General features: G+C 50.4%; 1 protein-coding gene and 1 long non-coding RNA gene across 2 annotated transcripts in view; one reads left to right on the forward strand and one right to left on the reverse strand.

Annotated features, from left to right (window-relative positions):
• Positions 1-19,138, forward strand: part of LOC140389446 (uncharacterized) — a 131,223-nt gene that overhangs the window by 75,509 nt on the left and 36,576 nt on the right. Inside the window, exons 5-6 of the mRNA XM_072473582.1 lie at positions 14,804-14,920; positions 16,302-16,385. Coding sequence (XP_072329683.1) covers positions 14,804-14,920; positions 16,302-16,385 — 201 coding nt within the window. The remainder of the gene's footprint in view (positions 1-14,803; positions 14,921-16,301; positions 16,386-19,138) is intronic.
• On the reverse strand, positions 12,437-15,337 carry LOC140389447 (uncharacterized). The gene is made up of 2 exons (XR_011934401.1): positions 15,139-15,337; positions 12,437-12,840 (listed from the first exon to the last, which is right to left on the reverse strand). It is a non-coding gene; the product is annotated as an uncharacterized lncRNA (long non-coding RNA).

Raw genomic sequence — 19,138 nt, forward strand, 5'->3', positions numbered from 1 at the left:
GGAAGCTAGCGGCTACCTCGCGAGCAGTAAACGGAAGCTAGCGGCTCCCTCGCTAGCAGTAAACGGAAGCCAGCGGCTACCTCGCGAGCAGTAAACGGAAGCCAGCGGCTACCTCGCGAGCAGTAAACGGAAGCCAGCGGCTACCTCGCTAGCAGTAAACGGAAGCCAGCGGCTAACTCGCGAGCAGTAAACGGAAGCCAGCGGCTACCTCGCGAGCAGTAAACGGAAGCCAGCGGCTACCTCGCTAGCAGTAAACGGAAGCTAGCGGCTACCTCGCTAGCAGTAAACGGAAGCTAGCGGCTACCTCGCGAGCAGTAAACGGAAGCTAGCGGCTACCTCGCTAGCAGTAAACGGAAGCTAGCGGCTACCTCGCTAGCAGTAAACGGAAGCTAGCGGCTACCTCGCGAGCAGTAAACGGAAGCTAGCGGCTACCTCGCTAGCAGTAAACGGAAGCTAGCGGCTACCTCGCGAGCAGTAAACGGAAGCTAGCGGCTAACTCGCTAGCAGTAAACGGAAGCTAGCGGCTACCTCGCGAGCAGTAAACGGAAGCTAGAAGCTACCTCGCTAGCAGTAAACGGAAGCTAGCGGCTACCTCGCGAGCAGTAAACGGAAGCTAGCGGCTACCTCGCGAGCAGTAAACGGAAGCTAGCGGCTACCTCGCGAGCAGTAAACGGAAGCTAGCGGCTACCTCGCTAGCAGTAAACGGAAACTAGCGGCTACCTCGCGAGCAGTAAACGGAAGCTAGCGGCTACCTCGCGAGCAGTAATCGGAAGCTAGCGGCTACCTCGCTAGCAGTAAACGGAAGCTAGCGGCTACCTCGCGAGCAGTAAACGGAAGCTAGCGGCTACCTCGCTAGCAGTAAACGGAAGCTAGCGGCTACCTCGCGAGCAGTAAACGGAAGCTAGCGGCTACCTCGCGAGCAATAAACGGAAGCTAGCGGCTACCTTGCTAGCAGTAAACGGAAGCTAGCGGCTACCTCGCGAGCAGTAAACGGAAGCTAGCGGCTACCTCGCGAGCAGTAAACGGAAGCTAGCGGCTACCTCGCTAGCAGTAAACGGAAGCTAGCGGCTACCTCGCGAGCAGTAAACGGAAGCTAGCGGCTACCTCGCGAGCAGTAAACGGAAGCTAGCGGCTACCTCGCGAGCAGTAAACGGAAGCTAGCGGCTACCTCGCGAGCAGTAAACGGAAGCTAGCGGCTACCTCGCGAGCAGTAAACGGAAGCTAGCGGCTACCTCGCTAGCAGTAAACGGAAGCTAGCGGCTACCTCGCGAGCAGTAAACGGAAGCTAGCGGCTACCTCGCGAGCAGTAAACGGAAACTAGCGGCTACCTCGCTAGCAGTAAACGGAAGCTAGCGGCTACCTCGCGAGCAGTAAACGGAAGCTAGCGGCTACCTCGCTAGCAGTAAACGGAAGCTAGCGGCTACCTCGCGAGCAGTAAACGGAAGCTAGCGGCTACCTCGCGAGCAGTAAACGGAAGCTAGCGGCTACCTCGCTAGCAGTAAACGGAAGCTAGCGGCTACCTCGCGAGCAGTAAACGGAAGCTAGCGGCTACCTCGCGAGCAGTAAACGGAAGCTAGCGGCTACCTCGCGAGCAGTAAACGGAAGCTAGCGGCTACCTCGCTAGCAGTAAACGGAAGCTAGCGGCTACCTCGCGAGCAGTAATCGGAAGCTAGCGGCTACCTCGCTAGCAGTAAACGGAAGCTAGCGGCTACCTCGCGAGCAGTAAACGGAAGCTAGCGGCTACCTCGCTAGCAGTAAACGGAAGCTAGCGGCTACCTCGCGAGCAGTAAACGGAAGCTAGCGGCTACCTCGCGAGCAGTAAACGGAAGCTAGCGGCTACCTCGCTCGCAGTAAACGGAAGCTAGCGGCTACCTCGCTAGCAGTAAACGGAAGCTAGCGGCTACCTCGCTAGCAGTAAACGGAAGCTAGCGGCTACCTCGCTAGCAGTAAACGGAAGCTAGCGGCTACCTCGCGAGCAGTAAACGGAAGCTAGCGGCTACCTCGCGAGCAGTAAACGGAAGCTAGCGGCTACCTCGCGAGCAGTAAACGGAAGCTAGCGGCTACCTCGCGAGCAGTAAACGGAAGCTAGCGGCTACCTCGCGAGCAGTAAACGGAAGCTAGCGGCTACCTCGCGAGCAGTAAACGGAAGCTAGCGGCTACCTCGCGAGCAGTAAACGGAAGCTAGCGGCTACCTCGCGAGCAGTAAACGGAAGCTAGCGGCTACCTCGCTAGCAGTAAACGGAAGCTAGCGGCTACCTCGCGAGCAGTAAACGGAAGCTAGCGGCTACCTCGCTAGCAGTAAACGGAAGCTAGCGGCTACCTCGCTAGCAGTAAACGGAAGCTAGCGGCTACCTCGCGAGCAGTAAACGGAAGCTAGCGGCTACCTCGCTAGCAGTAAACGGAAGCCAGCGGCTACCTCGCGAGCAGTAAACGGAAGCCAGCGGCTACCTCGCGAGCAGTAAACGGAAGCCAGCGGCTACCTCGCTAGCAGTAAACGGAAGCCAGCGGCTACCTCGCTAGCAGTAAACGGAAGCTAGCGGCTACCTCGCGAGCAGTAAACGGAAGCTAGCGGCTACCTCGCTAGCAGTAAACGGAAGCTAGCGGCTACCTCGCTAGCAGTAAACGGAAGCTAGCGGCTACCTCGCGAGCAGTAAACGGAAGCTAGCGGCTACCTCGCTAGCAGTAAACGGAAGCCAGCGGCTACCTCGCGAGCAGTAAACGGAAGCCAGCGGCTACCTCGCGAGCAGTAAACGGAAGCCAGCGGCTACCTCGCTAGCAGTAAACGGAAGCCAGCGGCTACCTCGCTAGCAGTAAACGGAAGCCAGCGGCTACCTCGCTAGCAGTAAACGGAAGCTAGCGGCTAGCTCGCTAGCAGTAAACGGAAGCTAGCGGCTACCTCGCTAGCAGTAAACGGAAGCTAGCGGCTACCTCGCGAGCAGTAAACGGAAGCTAGCGGCTACCTCGCTAGCAGTAAACGGAAGCTAGCGGCTACCTCGCGAGCAGTAAACGGAAGCTAGCGGCTACCTCGCTAGCAGTAAACGGAAGCTAGCGGCTTCCTCGCTAGCAGTAAACGGAAGCTAGCGGCTACCTCGCGAGCAGTAAACGGAAGCTAGCGGCTACCTCGCGAGCAGTAAACGGAAGCTAGCGGCTACCTCGCGAGCAGTAAACGGAAGCTAGCGGCTACCTCGCGAGCAGTAAACGGAAGCTAGCGGCTACCTCGCGAGCAGTAAACGGAAGCTAGCGGCTACCTCGCGAGCAGTAAACGGAAGCTAGCGGCTACCTCGCGAGCAGTAAACGGAAGCTAGCGGCTACCTCGCTAGCAGTAAACGGAAGCTAGCGGCTACCTCGCGAGCAGTAAACGGAAGCTAGCAGCTACCCCGCGAGCAGTAAACGGAAGCTAGCAGCTACCTCGCTAGCAGTAAACGGAAGCTAGCGGCTACCTCGCTAGCAGTAAACGGAAGCTAGCGGCTACCTCGCGAGCAGTAAACGGAAGCTAGCGGCTACCTCGCGAGCAGTAAACGGAAGCTAGCGGCTAACTCGCTAGCAGTAAACGGAAGCTAGCGGCTACCTCGCTAGCAGTAAACGGAAGCTAGCGGCTACCTCGCGAGCAGTAAACGGAAGCTAGCGGCTACCTCGCGAGCAGTAAACGGAAGCTAGCGGCTAACTCGCTAGCAGTAAATGGAAGCTAGCGGCTACCTCGCGAGCAGTAAACGGAAGCTAGCGGCTACCTCGCGAGCAGTAAACGGAAGCTAGCAGCTACCTCGCGAGCAGTAAACGGAAGCTAGTAGCTACCTCGCGAGCAGTAAACGGAAGCTAGCAAATGGGAGCTGGATGTGGGAGGAGCTGTGTCCTGTTGGACCTGGTTTCCTTGGTCCAATGAGCCTAGGGATTGGTTAGGAGGGGTATTATTCTTTTGTATGTACCCAACATGTGTATTTGGGTGAGCTGTGGTTGAGGGGAGGGGTGGGGGAAGGGTTAGTTCTCAGATGGTGACTATGAGCTTTTTAAAATTTCACTTTGTGAGTGGGTTTGATGGCCATCTTGGGTGGGCCTTGGGCCTAAACTCTCTGGGCAGGCGCTGGATAATCCCTCTTGCTGGAACTGGCTGACTCCGGTTTGAGGGACGGGGCTGTGGGTGGACCCCGATTCAGTTGGTCATCTGGAATATAAGGGGATTGTGTGGCACAGTAAAAAGGTCGCAGTATTTGCTCACCTAAAGATTGTGGTGTTTTTGCAGGAGACGCATCTGCGGGTAAAGGATCAGACCAGACTGCAGAAAGGGGTGGGTGAGCCAGGTGTTTCATTTGGGCTTGGACGGCAGGGCCTGGGGGCGGTGGTAATTTGGATGAACAAACGGGTTCTTTATTCAGCTGACAGGGTTGCGGCAGACCCGTATGGCATGCACGTGATGGTTACTGGGACCTTGGCAGGCACATTGGTGGCATTGGTCAATGTATATGCCCCAAATTGGGACAATACAGCATTGGTTAGGAGGCTGTTGGCTTCCATTCCAGATTTGGATACACCAACTGATTTTTGGAGATGATTTGAACTGTGTACTTGATCCAAAGTTGGAGTGTTCTAGGCCTAAGTTTCTGGCTCCTTCAGGGTGTGAAGGCGCTGTTAGTGTTTATGGAGCAGTTGGGGGGCAGATCTGTTTCAGTTTATGCATACGGTGGGGGGGAATTCTCGTTCTTCTTGCCAGTCCACAAGGGTTATTTTAGTATCAACTTTTTTCTGGAGGTTAGATCTGTTCTTCCTTGTGTGAAGGTGGCTGAATACTCGGCCATTGTCATTTCAGATCATGCTCCACATCTGCTGGGCTTGGTTTTGGAGTCGGGTCCTGCTCAGCACCCACTCTGGAGGTTGGATGTAGGGCTACTAGCGGATAGAAGGTTTTGTGGGCCTATGTCTAAGCCTATTGAGGAGTATGTTGGGTTAAAGAAGAACGGGTCAATCTCGTCTTCCACGCTCTGGGGAGCCTTGAAGGTGGTTATTAGAGGAGAGATAATATATTATGCTCATATAGGCAGGGAAGTAAGGGTGGAGCGGCAGAGGTTGGTGGATGCTATCCTGGAGGTGGGCTGCAGGTGTTCATGTGACCCTACCGCGGAGTTCCTGGCGAGCAGGACGAAACTGCAGACATGGTTTAATCTGTTGTCCACGGGCAAGGCAGTGAGCCAGCCGTCCGTTAGGCCCTGAGGAGATTTTGATAGGTATTGGGCGTATGCAGACAGGCAAAGCTCCCGGGCCTGATGGGTTTCCTGTTGAATTGTACAAGAAGTTTGTGGATCAATTGATCCCGTTGTTGGTAGACATGCTTCATGATTCCTTGCCCTGGGAGTCTTTGCCGGCTATACTTTCGCAAGTTTCTATTTCTCTTCTGTTGAAGAAGGATAAGGACCCCCAGATTACGGGTCATACCGGCCTATCTCGTGTTTGAATGTTGATGCCAAGATACTGGCTAAGGTGTTGATGTTGAGGCTGGAGCCCCATCTCCCTGGGGTGATTGTGGAAGATCAGACAGGCTTTGTTAAGGTACAGCGTTTGTCAGCTAATATTCGGCGGTTGTTCTCTCCCCTTCCCCTGGGCCCACGTTGGAGGTGATTGTGTCTTTGGATGCCGAGAAAGTATTTGATACGGTGTAGTGGGGGTACCTTTGTGAAGTCATGGAGAAGTTCAGTATCAGGGCAAAGTTTATTTCATGGTTACGGTTATTGTATAGGGCCCCCACGGCTACTGCTCGTACCAGTGCCTTGAGCTTGAATAGGGGGACAAGACAGGGGTGTCCGATGTCCCTTTTCCTATTTAGCAATTGAACCCTTAGCCATTGGTTTGAGAGCTTCAGATAGGTAGAGGGGGATAAATGGCAGGGGGAAGGGGTGGTGGAGGAGCACAGGGTTACCTGATATGCTCACGATCTGCTGCTGTAAGTTACCGATCCAGTCCGCACAATGGGCCAAATAAAGAAGCTACTGAGGAGCTTTGGCTCCTGTTCGGGGTACAAGTTGAATCTGAAAAGGAGTGCGTACTTTCAGATTGTTCCCCTGGGGATGGTAGTCAACTCTGGGGTGCTGCCTTTTCGGCTTGCTAGGTCTAACTCCCGGGATCTGGGTGTCCGGGGGGGCCCACGATTGGGCCCAACTCCATAAATTGAACTATGCGAGTCTGATGAGGAAGGTTAGGTTCGACTGGCAAAACTTGGACAACCTTCCCCTGCCCCTGATGGGCAGGGTCCAGTCTATTAAAATCAATATTCTCCTAAGAATTGTGTTTCAGTGTCTTCCTGCTTTTCTCCCTCAATCTTTTTGTTGTTGAAGTTAGTAGGTTGATATAATCCTTTATAGGACCCTGAGGATCCACAGGATAGTTCTTCAAGGAGTCAAACAGTCGGGGAGGGGGACCTCGCTTTGCCCAATTTGTTCCTTTATTATTGGGCAGTCAATGATGAGAAGGTGCTGGATGGTGAACTGATCCGGGTTCCATATGGGGTCAGGTGGAGACGAGGTTGTGTCGGGGATCTAGTTTGGGGGCTCTGGTGATGGCCTTGCTTCCTCTGGCAAGGTATTCTTTAAACTCAGCGGTGTGTCCACTTAGGGAGCACTTTAAGCTTGGTTATATATCGAGGGTGGTCTCTATTTCTGCTCATCACTTATTTGAGCCAACAAGACAGGAAGCTACATTTGAGGTGTGGGGAGGGATAGGGATTGAGAGATTTGGGGGATTTGCTTGTGGAGGGACGTTTTGGCAGCTTGGAGGAACTGCCGGTGAAGATTGGACTTTCAGGGTTGAACTCGTTCAGGTACATGCAGACTCGGAATTTTGTGCGAGGGGCTTTCCCGAATTTTCCCGTGACACCGCCGCCGTCTCTGATGAAGAGGATCCTTTCTCTAGCAGGGTCGGGGAGGATAGCACGTCTGGCATCTGTGGGCAGATCCTGTCAGAGGAGTGGGTTCTGGTGGATGAGGTGAAAGTGAAGTGGGAGGGGGAGTTGGGACCTGTAGTGGATGATCTATAGGGAACGATCTACCAGCCACGCTGCACCCGGAAATCAGCGCGGCGCTCCCAGGATCTACTCGGCTCGCCACGCCTTGCGAACTGTGAAGCCCCCCCATTGTGGGCGGGATCACTTTTGACAAATCTGCATATTCGAGCGAGATAGCTTGTCTCGCTGTAAAATGCAGTTCTCTGAGGTAATCAAGGCGTTGAGATTCATCTCTTTCACCTTGAAGTCCTGTGGCGAGCGCCATTCACTCCTGGTCCCCACAAACAGGGACCAGATGGAATGCACTCATGGGGGTTTACCCGTGAATCAGAGGCCCCCGGGTGCTAGCCCTCTGGGCAGGGTGGCACCCTGGCACTGCTGGTGCCAGCCTGGCACCCTGGCAGTGCTACCTGGGTGCCATTTAAAAATGGCGTCCCAATCTCTCCCTACACAGAACTAAGAGTGGCCTAACCCGCGCATTCCCTGCTGAGGCCTCGAATCTCACCGGTTTCCAGTTAGATAGCGTTGTGATTCTCGGCGCTGCGAACTTGCTCCCGGGCATAGTTCCCATTTGGTTTGATCTTGGCCGAAGTGTGGAGTGAGGTGCTTCGTACAGTGAACTCTACATTTTCACGTACGTGGCTCAGCCTGTTCCAGTTGAAGGTCGTGCATTGGGCTTATCTGACCAAGGGGACGATGAGCAGCTTCGTTCCGGTGATAGAGGACAGGAGCGAGCGGTGCGTTGGGGTCCGGCCAACTACACGCACATGTTCTGGTCGTGTCCGAGATTGGTAAGCTCCTGCGTCTCCTTCTTTAGCAGCGTGTCAGTCATTCTGAATATTGACCACCTTGTCCTTTGGTGGCCATTTTTGAGGTGTCGGACTGGCTGGGGGAGAAGGCAGATGTCCTCGCCTTTGATTGCCCGGAGGCGGGTTCTGCTAGGCTGGGCTGCAGATCTCTTCACGTGCCCAGCACCTCGGTATGGTTGGGTGACCTAATGGATTTCTTGTACCCGGAGAAAGTCCAGTACACCATCAAGGTTGGTTGAGAGGTTCTACCCGAGGTGGCAGCCATTCATTGTCTACTTTAAGTAATTAGTCACCATCAATTTTTAAGGGGAAAGTTTAGTTTTGGGTGGAGGTAGGTTTTATCTTTCCTTTCTTTTGTGGATGAGGTCCATACGGTTGGTTGTGTTTTTGTTACGTTGTTCTGTGTTACATCCGCTGTTTGTGATATTGGCTTTGTTATAAAATTTATTGTCAATGAAAACCTTTAATAAAAATATATATTTTTTAAAAAGTTATATGGCTAGTCCAGTTCCGATTCCAGTCAATGGTAACACCCAGCATGTTGATATTAGGCGTTCAGTGATTATAATAAGTTCTGTATAAAAGACAGACACAAAGCGCGCTCAGTAAGCTTTGCGCAGGTGAAGGAGACATATCCTGAGTGAGTGAAACACAGCCAGAGTGGGAATTGGAACTTGGTAATTTGGGCAGTGTGGTAATTCGGCGCGGAGTGGGAGGAGGTGGTACAATATGTACATATTGGTACTAATGACATAGACGGGAAGGGGGATGAGGTCCTGCAGCAGGAGTGCAGGGAGCTAGGCAGAAAGTTAAAAGACAGGACCTCAAGGGTTGTAATCTCGGGATTACTCCCTGCGCATCGTGCCAGTGAGGCTAGAAATAGGAAGATCGAGCAGCTAAACACATGGCTAAACAGCTGGTGTAAGAGCGAGGGTTTCAGTTATCTGGACCACTGGAAGCTCTTCTGGGGCAAGTGTGACCTGTATAAGAAGGACGGGTTGCATCTAAACTGGAGAGGCATAAATATCCTGGCCGCGAGGTTTGCTAGTGTCACACGGGAGAGTTTAAACTAGTATGACGGGGGTGGGTCATAGGTCAGAAGGTGAAAAAATTGAGGGAGAACTAGGAAATAGGGCCACTATGGCTCTGAGGAAGAGCAGACAGGGAGATGTTGCTGAAAACAGCAGGACTGGTGGCCTGAGGTACATATGTTTTAATGCAAGAAGTATAACAGGTAAGGCAGGTGAACTTAGAGCTTGGATTAATACTTGGAACTATGGTGTCCTGGTTGAGGGAAGGACAGGATTGGCAGCTAAACATTCCAGGATTTAGATGTTTCGGGTGGGATAGAGGGGGATGTAAAAGGGGTGGAGGCATTACGCTACTGGTTAGGGAGAATATCACAGCTGTACTGCGGGAGGACACCTCAGAGGGCAGCGAGGCTATATGGGTAGAGATCAGGAATAAGAAGGGTGCAGTCACAATGTTGGGGATTTACTACAGGCCTCCCAACAGCCAGCGGGCGACAGGAGCAGGTAGGTAGACAGATTTTGGAAAGGAGTAAAAGAAACAGGGTTGTTGTGATGGGAGACTTTAACTTCCCCAATATTGACTGGGACTCACTTAGTGCTGGGGGCTTGGACGGGGCAGAGTTTGTAAGGAGCATCCAGGAGGGCTCCTTAAAACAATATGCAGATAGTCCAACTAGGGGAGGGGCTGTACTGGATCTGGTATTGGGGAATGAGCCCGGCCAGGCAGTAGAGGTTTCAGTAGGGGAGCATTTCGGGAACAGTGACCATAATTCAGTAAGTTTTAAAGTGCTGGTGGACAAGGATGAGAGTGGACCTAGGATGAATGTGCTAAATTGGGGGAAGGCTAATTATAACAATATTAGGCGGGAACTGAAGAACTTAGATTGGGGGCGGATGTTTGAGGTTAAATCAACATCTGACATGTGGGAGGCTTTCAATTGTCAGTTGAAAGGAATTCAGGACCGGCATGTTCCTGTAGGGAAAAAGGATAAATATGGCAAATTTCAGGAACCTTAGACAACGAGAGATATTGAAGACCTCGTCAAAAAGAAAAAGGAGGCATTTGTCAGGGCTAGAAGGCTGTGTGGAATATAAGGAAAGTAGAGAGGAACTTAAGCAAGGAGTCAGGAGGGCTAAAAGGGGTCACGAAAAGTCATTGGCAAATAGAGTTAAGGAAAATCCCAAGGCTTTTTACACAGACATAAAAAACAAGAGGGTAGCCAGGGAAAGAGTTGGCCCACTGAAGGACAGTGAAGGGAATCTATGTGCGGAGCCAGAGGAAATGGGCGAGGTACTAAATGAATACTTTGTATCAGTGTTCACCAAAGAGAAGGAATTGGTGGATGTTGAGTTTGGAGAAGGGTGTGTAGATAGCCTGGGTCACATTGAGATCCAAAAAGACGAGGTGTTGGGTGTCTTGAAAAACATTAAGGTAGATAAGTCCCCAGGGCCTGATGGGATCTATCCCAGAATACTGAAGGGGGCAAGTGAGGAAATTGCTGAGGCCTTGACAGAAATCTTTGGATCCTCACTGTCTTCAGGGGATGTCCCGGAGGACTGGAGACTAGCCAATGTTGTTCCTTTGTTTAAGAAGGGTAGCAAGGATAATCCCGGGAACTACAGGCCTTAAGTCAGTGGTAGGGAAATTACTGGAGAGAATTCTTCGAGACAGGATCTACTCCCATTTGGAAGCAAGTGGTCGTATTAGCGAGAGGCAGCACGGTTTTGTGAAGGGGAGTAGCAATGGAAAGGTGCTTTTCTGATTGGAGGGCTGTGACTAGTGGTGTTCCGCAGGGATCAGTGCTGGGCCCTTTGCTGTTCGTAGTATATATAAATGATTTGGAGGAAAATGTAACTTGTATGATTAGTAAGTTTGCAGACGACACAAAGGTTGGTGGAATTGCGTATAGCGATGAGGACTGTCAGAGGATACAGCAGGATTTAGATCATTTGGAGACTTGGGCAGAGAGATGGCAGATGGAGTTTAATCCGGACAAATGTGAGGTAATGCATTTTGGAAGGTCTAATGCAGGTAGGGAATATACAGTGAATGGTAGAACCCTCAAGAGTATTGACAGTGAGAAAGATCTTGTTGTACAGGTCCACGGGTCACTGAAAGGGGCAACACAGGTGGAGAAGGTAGTCAAGAAGGCATACGGCATGCTTGCCTTCATTGGCCGGGGCATTGAGTATAAGAATTGGCAAGTCATGTTGCAGCTGTATAGAACCTTAGTTAGGAGTATAGTGTTCAATTCTGGTCGCCACACTACCAGAAGTATGTGGAGGCTTTAGAGAGGGTGCAGAAGAGATTTACCAGGATGTTGCCTGGTATGGAGGGCATTAGCTGTGAGGAGCGATTGAATAAATTTGGTTTGTTCTCACTGGAACGACGAAGGTTGAGGGGCGACCTGATAGAGGTCTACACAATTATGAGGGGCATAGACAGAGTGGATAGTCAGAGGCTATTCCCCAGGGTAGAGGGGTCAACTACTAGTGGGCATAGGTTTAAGGTGCGAGGGGCAAGGTTTAGAGGAGATGTACGAGGCAAGTTTTTTACGCAGAGGGTAGTGGGTGCGTGGAACTCGCTGCCGGAGGAGTTAGTGGAAGCAGGGACGATAGTGACATTTAAGGGGCATCTTGACAAATACATGAATAGGATGGGAATAGAGGGATACGGACCCAGGAAGTGTAGAAGATTGTAGTTTAGTCGGGCAGCATGGTCGGCACGGGCTTGGAGGGCCGAAGGGCCTGTTCCTGTGCTGTACATTTCTTTGTTCTTTGTTGCATTTCATGGGGCGATGTTTAGATTCCTTCTCAGTGGAGGTGGTCATTGCCTGGCACTTGTATGGCACGAATGTTACTTTCCACTTGTCCACCGAAGCCAGGATATTGTGCAAGTCTTGAATCAGAACATGCACTGCTTCAGTATCTGAGGAATTATCAGCAAACATTCCCACTTCTAACCTTGCGATGGAAGGGAGGTCATTGATGAAGCAGCTGAAGATGGTTGGGCCAAGGACACTACCCTGAGGAACTCCTGCAGTGATGGCCTGGAGCGGAGAGGGTTGACCTCCAACACCTTTGTGCCGGGTATGTCTCCAAGCAGCGGAGAGCTTCCCCCTGATTCTCATTGACTCCAGTTTAGTTAGGGCTCCTTGATATCATACTCGATCAAAAGCTGCCTTGATATTGAGGGCAGCCACTCTCACCTCAGTGATTGTCTCGTGATGAAACATGAATGATGTAAATCTCCATAGATTAAAAACTGAACTAATGGAAATATCCACACACGGGTTCACTTCACCAATTAAACTGGAACACCTGCCTTAGCCCACTTCTTTCAGCCCCTGATATGACTAACTGCAATAATGAATTGTAGGTGCCAAGGCCCCACATCAGAAACCATTAGTTTCTGGTATGCCAGGAAGATGAGCAGTGTCTCTCCCGGCCCCATAAATAAATCCGCGAACTCCCCTGTGCTGGCCTACTCTTACTCTGATGGGGCTTACTCTCCGGGAGCTCTTGTGCTCAGGATCATTCCCACAGGCCCTTACTGCTGGCTGACCTCATGTCACTTCATTTTAATGGTCAGTGGTTCACAAATCAGAAGCTCCATTTTAGATTTATTTATTTCGTGAATATAAGGTCCCAAAGCCAAGCGGTTTCTTCCATCCCGCTGTGTTGAGTGCGGATAGGCCCGCACTGAGTCTGTGGATCGGACGCTCTTCTATGATATGGTGCATATCTCCCACAGGCACATGTGGGGCATTAGTATCAGCCCCCTCTGTAGAGGTTGGCCAGGCACGGGCTGAGGCCAGGCCGCAACCATTAAGGGTGGACTACTCCTTCCTGGGACGGTTGGAACCAGGCAGCTGTTAGGTTGGGTTTGAGACCAGGCATTTGCTTGTCATGTCTGATGATTCCTGTTCATATGTCCAGATGGAATGCATTGTAGTCCTGTGTGGAAAGGTGTTTTCAGATTGGCCTTCTTGACGGGAGTCGTACCTTGGGTGGGCTGAATAGAGAACAATAATAATTTTTTTCAAATATAAATTTAGAGTACCCAATTCATTTTTTTTCCCAATTAAGGAGCAATTTAGCGTGGCCAGTCCACCTACCCTGCACATCTTTGGGTTGTGGGGGCAAAACCCACGCAGACACGGGGAGAATGTGCAAACTCCACACGGACAGTGACCCAGAGCCGGGATCGAACCTGGGACCTCGGCGCCGTGAGGCTGCAATGCTGACCACTGCGCCACCGTGCTGCACCTAGATAATAATAATCTTTTATTGTCACAAGTAGGCTTACATTAACACTGCAATGAGGTTACTGCGAAAATCCCCGAGTCGCCACATTCCGGCGCCTGTTCGGGTACACTGAGGGAGAATTCAGAATGTCCAATTCACCTAACAGTACGTCTTTCGGGACTTGTGGGAGGAAACCGGAGCACCCGGAGGAAACCGCCACAAAGGAAGAACGTGCAGACTCTGCACAGACAGTGACTCAAGCCGGGATTCGAACCTGGAACCCTGGCGCTGTGAAGCAACAGCGCTAACCACTGTGCTAGCCTTACACCCATTATCAGCTCAGCATGAATTGGCAGCTGGGGGCCTTTGCAAACTTTTCCTATCATGTGTGTAAGTGTGTGCAGTGGGTGTGTGTAGTGTGTGTGTGTGAGTGTGTCTGTGTGAGTGTTTGTGTGTGAGTGTGTCTGTAAGTGTGTGTGTGTGAGTGTGTCTGTGTAAGTGTGTGAGTGTGTCTGTGTGAGTGTGTGTAGTGTGTGTGTGTGTGTCTGTAAGTGTTTGTGTGAGTGTGTGTCTGTGTAAGTGTTTGTGAGTGTGTGAGTGTGTCTGTGTCTGTGTGAGTGTGTGTGAGTGTGTCTGTGTGAGTGTGTGTGTGTGTCTGTGTGTGTTTGTGTGAGTGTGTCTGAGTGTTTGTGTGAGTGTGTGTGTGAGTGTGTCTGTGTAAGTGTTTGTGTGAGTGTGTGTGTGTTTGTGTGTGTGTGTGTCTGTGTAAGTGTTTGTGTGAGTGTGTCTGTGTAAGTGTTTGTGTGAGTGTGTGTGTGAGTGTGTCTGTAAGTTTGTGTGAGTGTGTGTGAGTGTGTGTCTGTGTAAGTGTTTGTGTGAGTGTCTGTGTGAGTGTCTGTGTGAGTGTGTGAGTGTGTCTGTGTAAGTGTTTGTGTGAGTGTGTGTGTGAGTGTGTGTCTGTGTGAGTGTTTGTAGTGTGTGTGCGTGTCTGTGTAAGTGTGTGTGTAGTCTGTGTGAGTGTGTGTCTGAGTGTTTGTGTGAGTGTGTCTGTGAGTGTGTGTGTCTGAGTGTGTCTGTGTAAGTTTGTGTGAGTGTGTGAGTGTGTGTCTGTGAGTGTGTGTGTGAGTGTGTCTGTGAGTGTGTCTGTGTGAGTGTGTGTAGTGTGTGTTTGTGTGAGTGTGTGTAGTGAGTGTGTCTGTGTGAGTGTGTGTGTGTGTGTGAGTGTGTCTGAGTGTTTGTGTGTGTGAGTGTGTCTGTAAGTGTTTGTGTGAGTGTGTGTGTGTGTGTCTGAGTGTTGTGTGAGTGTGTCTGTGAGTGTGTGTGTGAGTGTGTCTGTGTAAGTGTTTGTGTGAGTGTTTGTGTGTGTGTGTTTGTGTGTGAGTGTTTGTGTGAGTGTGTTGCGTGTGTGTGAGTGTGTCTGTGTAAGTGTTTGTGTGAGTGTGTGTGTGAGTGTGTCTGTGTGAGTGTGTGTGTGTGTGTCTGAGTGAGTGTGTCTGAGTGAGTGTGTCTGTGTGAGTGTGTCTGTGTAAGTGTTTGTGTGTTGATCAGCCACAGCGCAACCCCCAGTGTGTGCACTTTGATTGGTTTGATGTGTTCTTACCTGGGAGTTAAAATCGAGCCCTCTGCGTCTATCAACAGCCACGAATAGACAAGGTAGCTATCATTGAAGAGCGAGTTTTAACCCAAATATCATTTTATGTCATGGCTTTTTAAATAAACATCTTTTGCAGGTTGGTCCATCGAATCGGTGGCTCTCCTGGCTGTTTCAGTTGTTTTCATGTTAACACCAATGATAATGTTTGTTGGAAAAAGGATTGGTTCATGCAAACGGTTTTGGGCAAATAACTGTAAGTAAGAAGCTTACGTTTTGTGTACGTGACCGTAGTATGTTATTTATATATTATCCCATTTCCACTTTTAAATAATAAATTATTTAAAATGACTGTCACATCTTGTAACCTTTGGCTTTTTGACCTAAGATTGTCTTCAGTTTTGCTGAAGTGTCCAAATGAAGTAACAAATGTGTAATGCTGCAATGTATTTTGTGCAGGGTAACTTTACTCACTATTGCATTCTTTTAATTCTGTTGTGGAGGTCTTGTGGCTCAGTCGGCAGAGCCCCTGCCTTTGTGCCAGAAGCTCCCACTCCCGAGCCTTCTGGAGCTCCTCCCACCATCCGACCTGTTGGCCGGGAACACAGCCCGATCTGCTCCAAAGGCCCGCTGCCATTTTACGCTGCAGTGAGGTGGGACTTCCCAGCCTGGACAACAGCTTACCCATCCATCCAAGCACAGTGCTCCAGTGCCGGAAGAAGCACTGCAGCTACATGCCTGGGACTAAGTGTTGGGACATGCAGGCTGGCTAAGTGCCAGGGGTCCTGGTTGTTATATGTACAGTTCTATCGTGGTGAAATGTTATAACCTTGTGCAAGCACCGTTGCTAAATTTCACAAGGTAATGCTATTGCGTGATCAGTCTATTAGACTGTGACTACATCCTCAGCTCTATTTTTGACTGTTTTGTTCTGATTCTTGTGTTCTGATTTCTACCTTTTAAAAAAAACACATTTCCAATGAAGGGGCAATTTAGCGTGTCCAGTCCACCGACCCCGCACATCTTTGGGTTGTGGGGGTGAGACCCACGCAGACACAGGGAGAATGTGCAAACTCCACACGGACAGTGACCCGGGGCTGGGATCGAACCCGGGACCTCGGCGCCGTGAGGCAGCAGTGCTAACCACTGCGCCACCGTGCTGCCCTCTGATTTCCACCGTTGATACGATGAAGCAGAAACAGGAGTTAGCACTCAATCCTGTTCTGCCATTCAGCTTTGTACCTCCCCTCCATTGCCCAGACTTAGCTCCGTATTCCTAGACCAAAATGAATGTGTCGCCATGTTGAAAACTCCAATTGCTCAGCATTTTGGAGGGAAAAGTTTGAGATCTCCACCACCCTTTCTGTGAAAGGAATGCTTCCTGATTTCCCTCTTCAATGGCCCAGCCCAGCTTTAGTTTTAGGATTATGCCCCCTTGTTCTGGATTCCCTCACGAGAGGAAATAACTGCTGGCTATCCACCCTATTGAAGCCTTTTAACATTTTAAACACCTTGATTTCTACACTCAAGGAAGTACAAGCCCTTTAAAAATGTATCCTCATGTCGTGACATGTTATATGACCAGCGGGAAGTTGTGATTAATTGCCAGCACCTCATTAATATTCTTGTCTTTGCAGGGTTACCTATTCTGGTTGCCATGTTTGTGCATATAACAATCATCACGACAGTAATTTTGATTATGAAGAAGTATGAGTACAGCGGTGAGTATATTCTGCAATCTCTACCGGTCAGAGCACAAACATCTCCAATTGTTTTTAACCCAGCCATGTGGGTCATGTGCGGGACCAGCGAGAGGTTCTCCATGTTTAAAGCTTTGCATTATTTCCTATGGTCAGAGCTTGCGCATCATGAGGAGGACGGGCCTTCTCGCTAACTGGCCTGGCAGGGATATTAGCCAGGCCTGCCGCATGACTTCAATTGTGTTTGGGGCAATTGAACCGTGTGCTGCTCTGAATACCTTTGCTCACAGAACTATCAGTATGCTGATGCAAGTAATGTCATAATATACACCAGTATATCATGGTGCAGACACACACACTGATCGACACACAGCAAGACCAATCAACACACACAACACCGCAGCCAATCACCAGTTAGTGCACACTCACTATAAAGACAGGGGGCATCAGAGTTCCCGCCCATTCGGGATGCAGCCTCCTACAAGGACAGAGCATACAGTTTACAGCACAGATCCTCACCATGTGCTGAGTGCATAGACTGGTTAGGACAGGCATAGGTCTTTAGTTTAATCTAACATCGTGTTAACCCACAGTGAAAGTATGTTCAACAGTTTCTAACTTAATAAGATAGTGTTGTACTATTTTAAGTGTTGGTGGCCTGTATGTGTTCCACGGATCCAGAGCACCCAACACATCATGGTACCAGGAGTTGAGGGATGTTAGAACTTCTCAGACCTACCTGCGAGTGATCTGCCTTCCACCAGCAGACAGTCATCCTGCGAAATGGACAGCGTCCGCCCGCCGCCGCCGCTCCGCATCACCGGTAACCTAGGGGCCAACTGGAAGATATTCAAACAACGCTTCCAGCTCTACCTGGAAGCCACAGACCGGGAAGATGCCTCGGACACCAGGAAGATCGCTCTCTTCCTATCCATGGCCGGGGAACATGCCATCCACATTTTCAATTCTCTCACCTTTGCTGATGATGAAGATAAATCAAAATTCAAGACGGTCCTCCTCAAGTTTGACACTCACTGCAACATAGAGGTGAATGAAAGTTTCGAGCGCTATGTATTCCAACAGCGTTTGCAGGGTAAGGATGAACCTTTCCAGTCCTTTCTCACCCACCTCCGCATTCTTGCGTAGTCCTTTAATTACGGACCCACCTCCGACTCCAGGATACGCGAGCAGATCGTTTTCGGTGTTCAGTCGGACCCCCTACGCCAGCAGCTCCTCAAGGTACAGCAGCTCACCCTAGCGACCGCCATCGAGACCTGCGTGCTACACGAACACGCCACTAGTCGGTATTCCCACATCCAAGCGGCTGAAACGGCGCGGCAAGGTCCCCACAAGGCAGAACGGGTCCACGCAATCGAGCAACTCCAGGGCCTCAGCCTGGATGAGGGCAGCCATTTTGCGCGTTTTTCGTGGACTCCCGCGCTTGTGCGCACCGAACGAGGGGACGGCGACGTCGACGAACGTACTGCGCAGGTGCGCACCACATACGGCCGCACCGCACATGCGCGGTGGCGCAGCGAACGTACTGACGCTACAACGTGCGGCAACTGTGGCTCCGCCCACTTAAAGTGGCAATACCCTGCCAAATCCCAACAATGCCTGAGATGTGGCAAACTTGGCCACTATGCTGCTTTATGCAGATCAGCTCGGCTTGCCAATTCGTATCGCTCCGGCCAGCCTCGCAGGGATGTCCGGGCCATTCAACCCATGGTCACCGAGTCCGATGCGGACCTATTACTCGATATTGACACCGAGGACCCGAAGGCACCTTTTCAAATCGGTATTGTTACAAAAAACAGGGTGTCCCCGAAGCAAAGAATTCAGCTTCTATCGGTATACAGCATCGATCCAGACGATGAGTGGTGTGCCACCCTTACGGTCAACCAGAATTCGTCGCCCACCTCAGAGACTTAATTTATGAACTTTGCGGACTTATGGACTCTCTGAATTGTTTCGTTGCTTTGTTTGATCGTTTCCCTGGTTTGTATATCGTGTTGATCTCGTTATTCTTGTTGCATACTGCTTCTCTGCACCAGGCACCTTCCCATGTAAATTGCTTAGTTCTCATGTACGTAGTCCTGTAAATATGTCTTCGCACCCCACACGTAGTTAGGGACATTCTCACCATACATTATTTATTGCCACACACATACATTCTTTTATAAAAGGGGGGGATGTCATAATATACACCAGTATATCATGGTGCAGATACACACACACTGATGGACACACAGCGGGATCAATCAACACACACAACACCGCAGCCAATCACCAGTTAGTGCACACTCACTATAAAGACAGGGGGCATCAGAGTTCACGCACATTCGGGATGCAGCCTCCTACAAGGACAGAGCTTACAGCTTACAGCACAGATCCTCACCATGTGCTGAGTGCATAGACTGGTTAGGACAGGCATAGGTCTTTAGTTTAATCTAACATCGTGTTAACCCACGGTGAAAGTATGTTCAACAGTTTCTAACTTAATAAAATAGCAAATTAAGTGTTGGTGGCCTGTATGTGTTGCACGGATCCAGAGCACCCAACACATCAAGTAATGCAGGGTAAAATTGTCACTGTGGTGATTTATTGCCCAAGGTACACTGAAATACTTCATCAGGAGGTCCGTGTTACCTGTCCAGGGATTGAACAGCCTTTTAAAATCAGCACTTTAAAATTAAGTCAAAACTTTAAAATCAGTACCACTGCCTAATCATTAACAGCTTGAGTCTTTACATTAGTTGGGGGATTTTTCAGTA

The sequence above is a fragment of the Scyliorhinus torazame genome, chromosome 14, assembly GCF_047496885.1.
Source record: "Scyliorhinus torazame isolate Kashiwa2021f chromosome 14, sScyTor2.1, whole genome shotgun sequence".
Classification (NCBI taxonomy): Eukaryota; Metazoa; Chordata; class Chondrichthyes; order Carcharhiniformes; family Scyliorhinidae; genus Scyliorhinus; species Scyliorhinus torazame.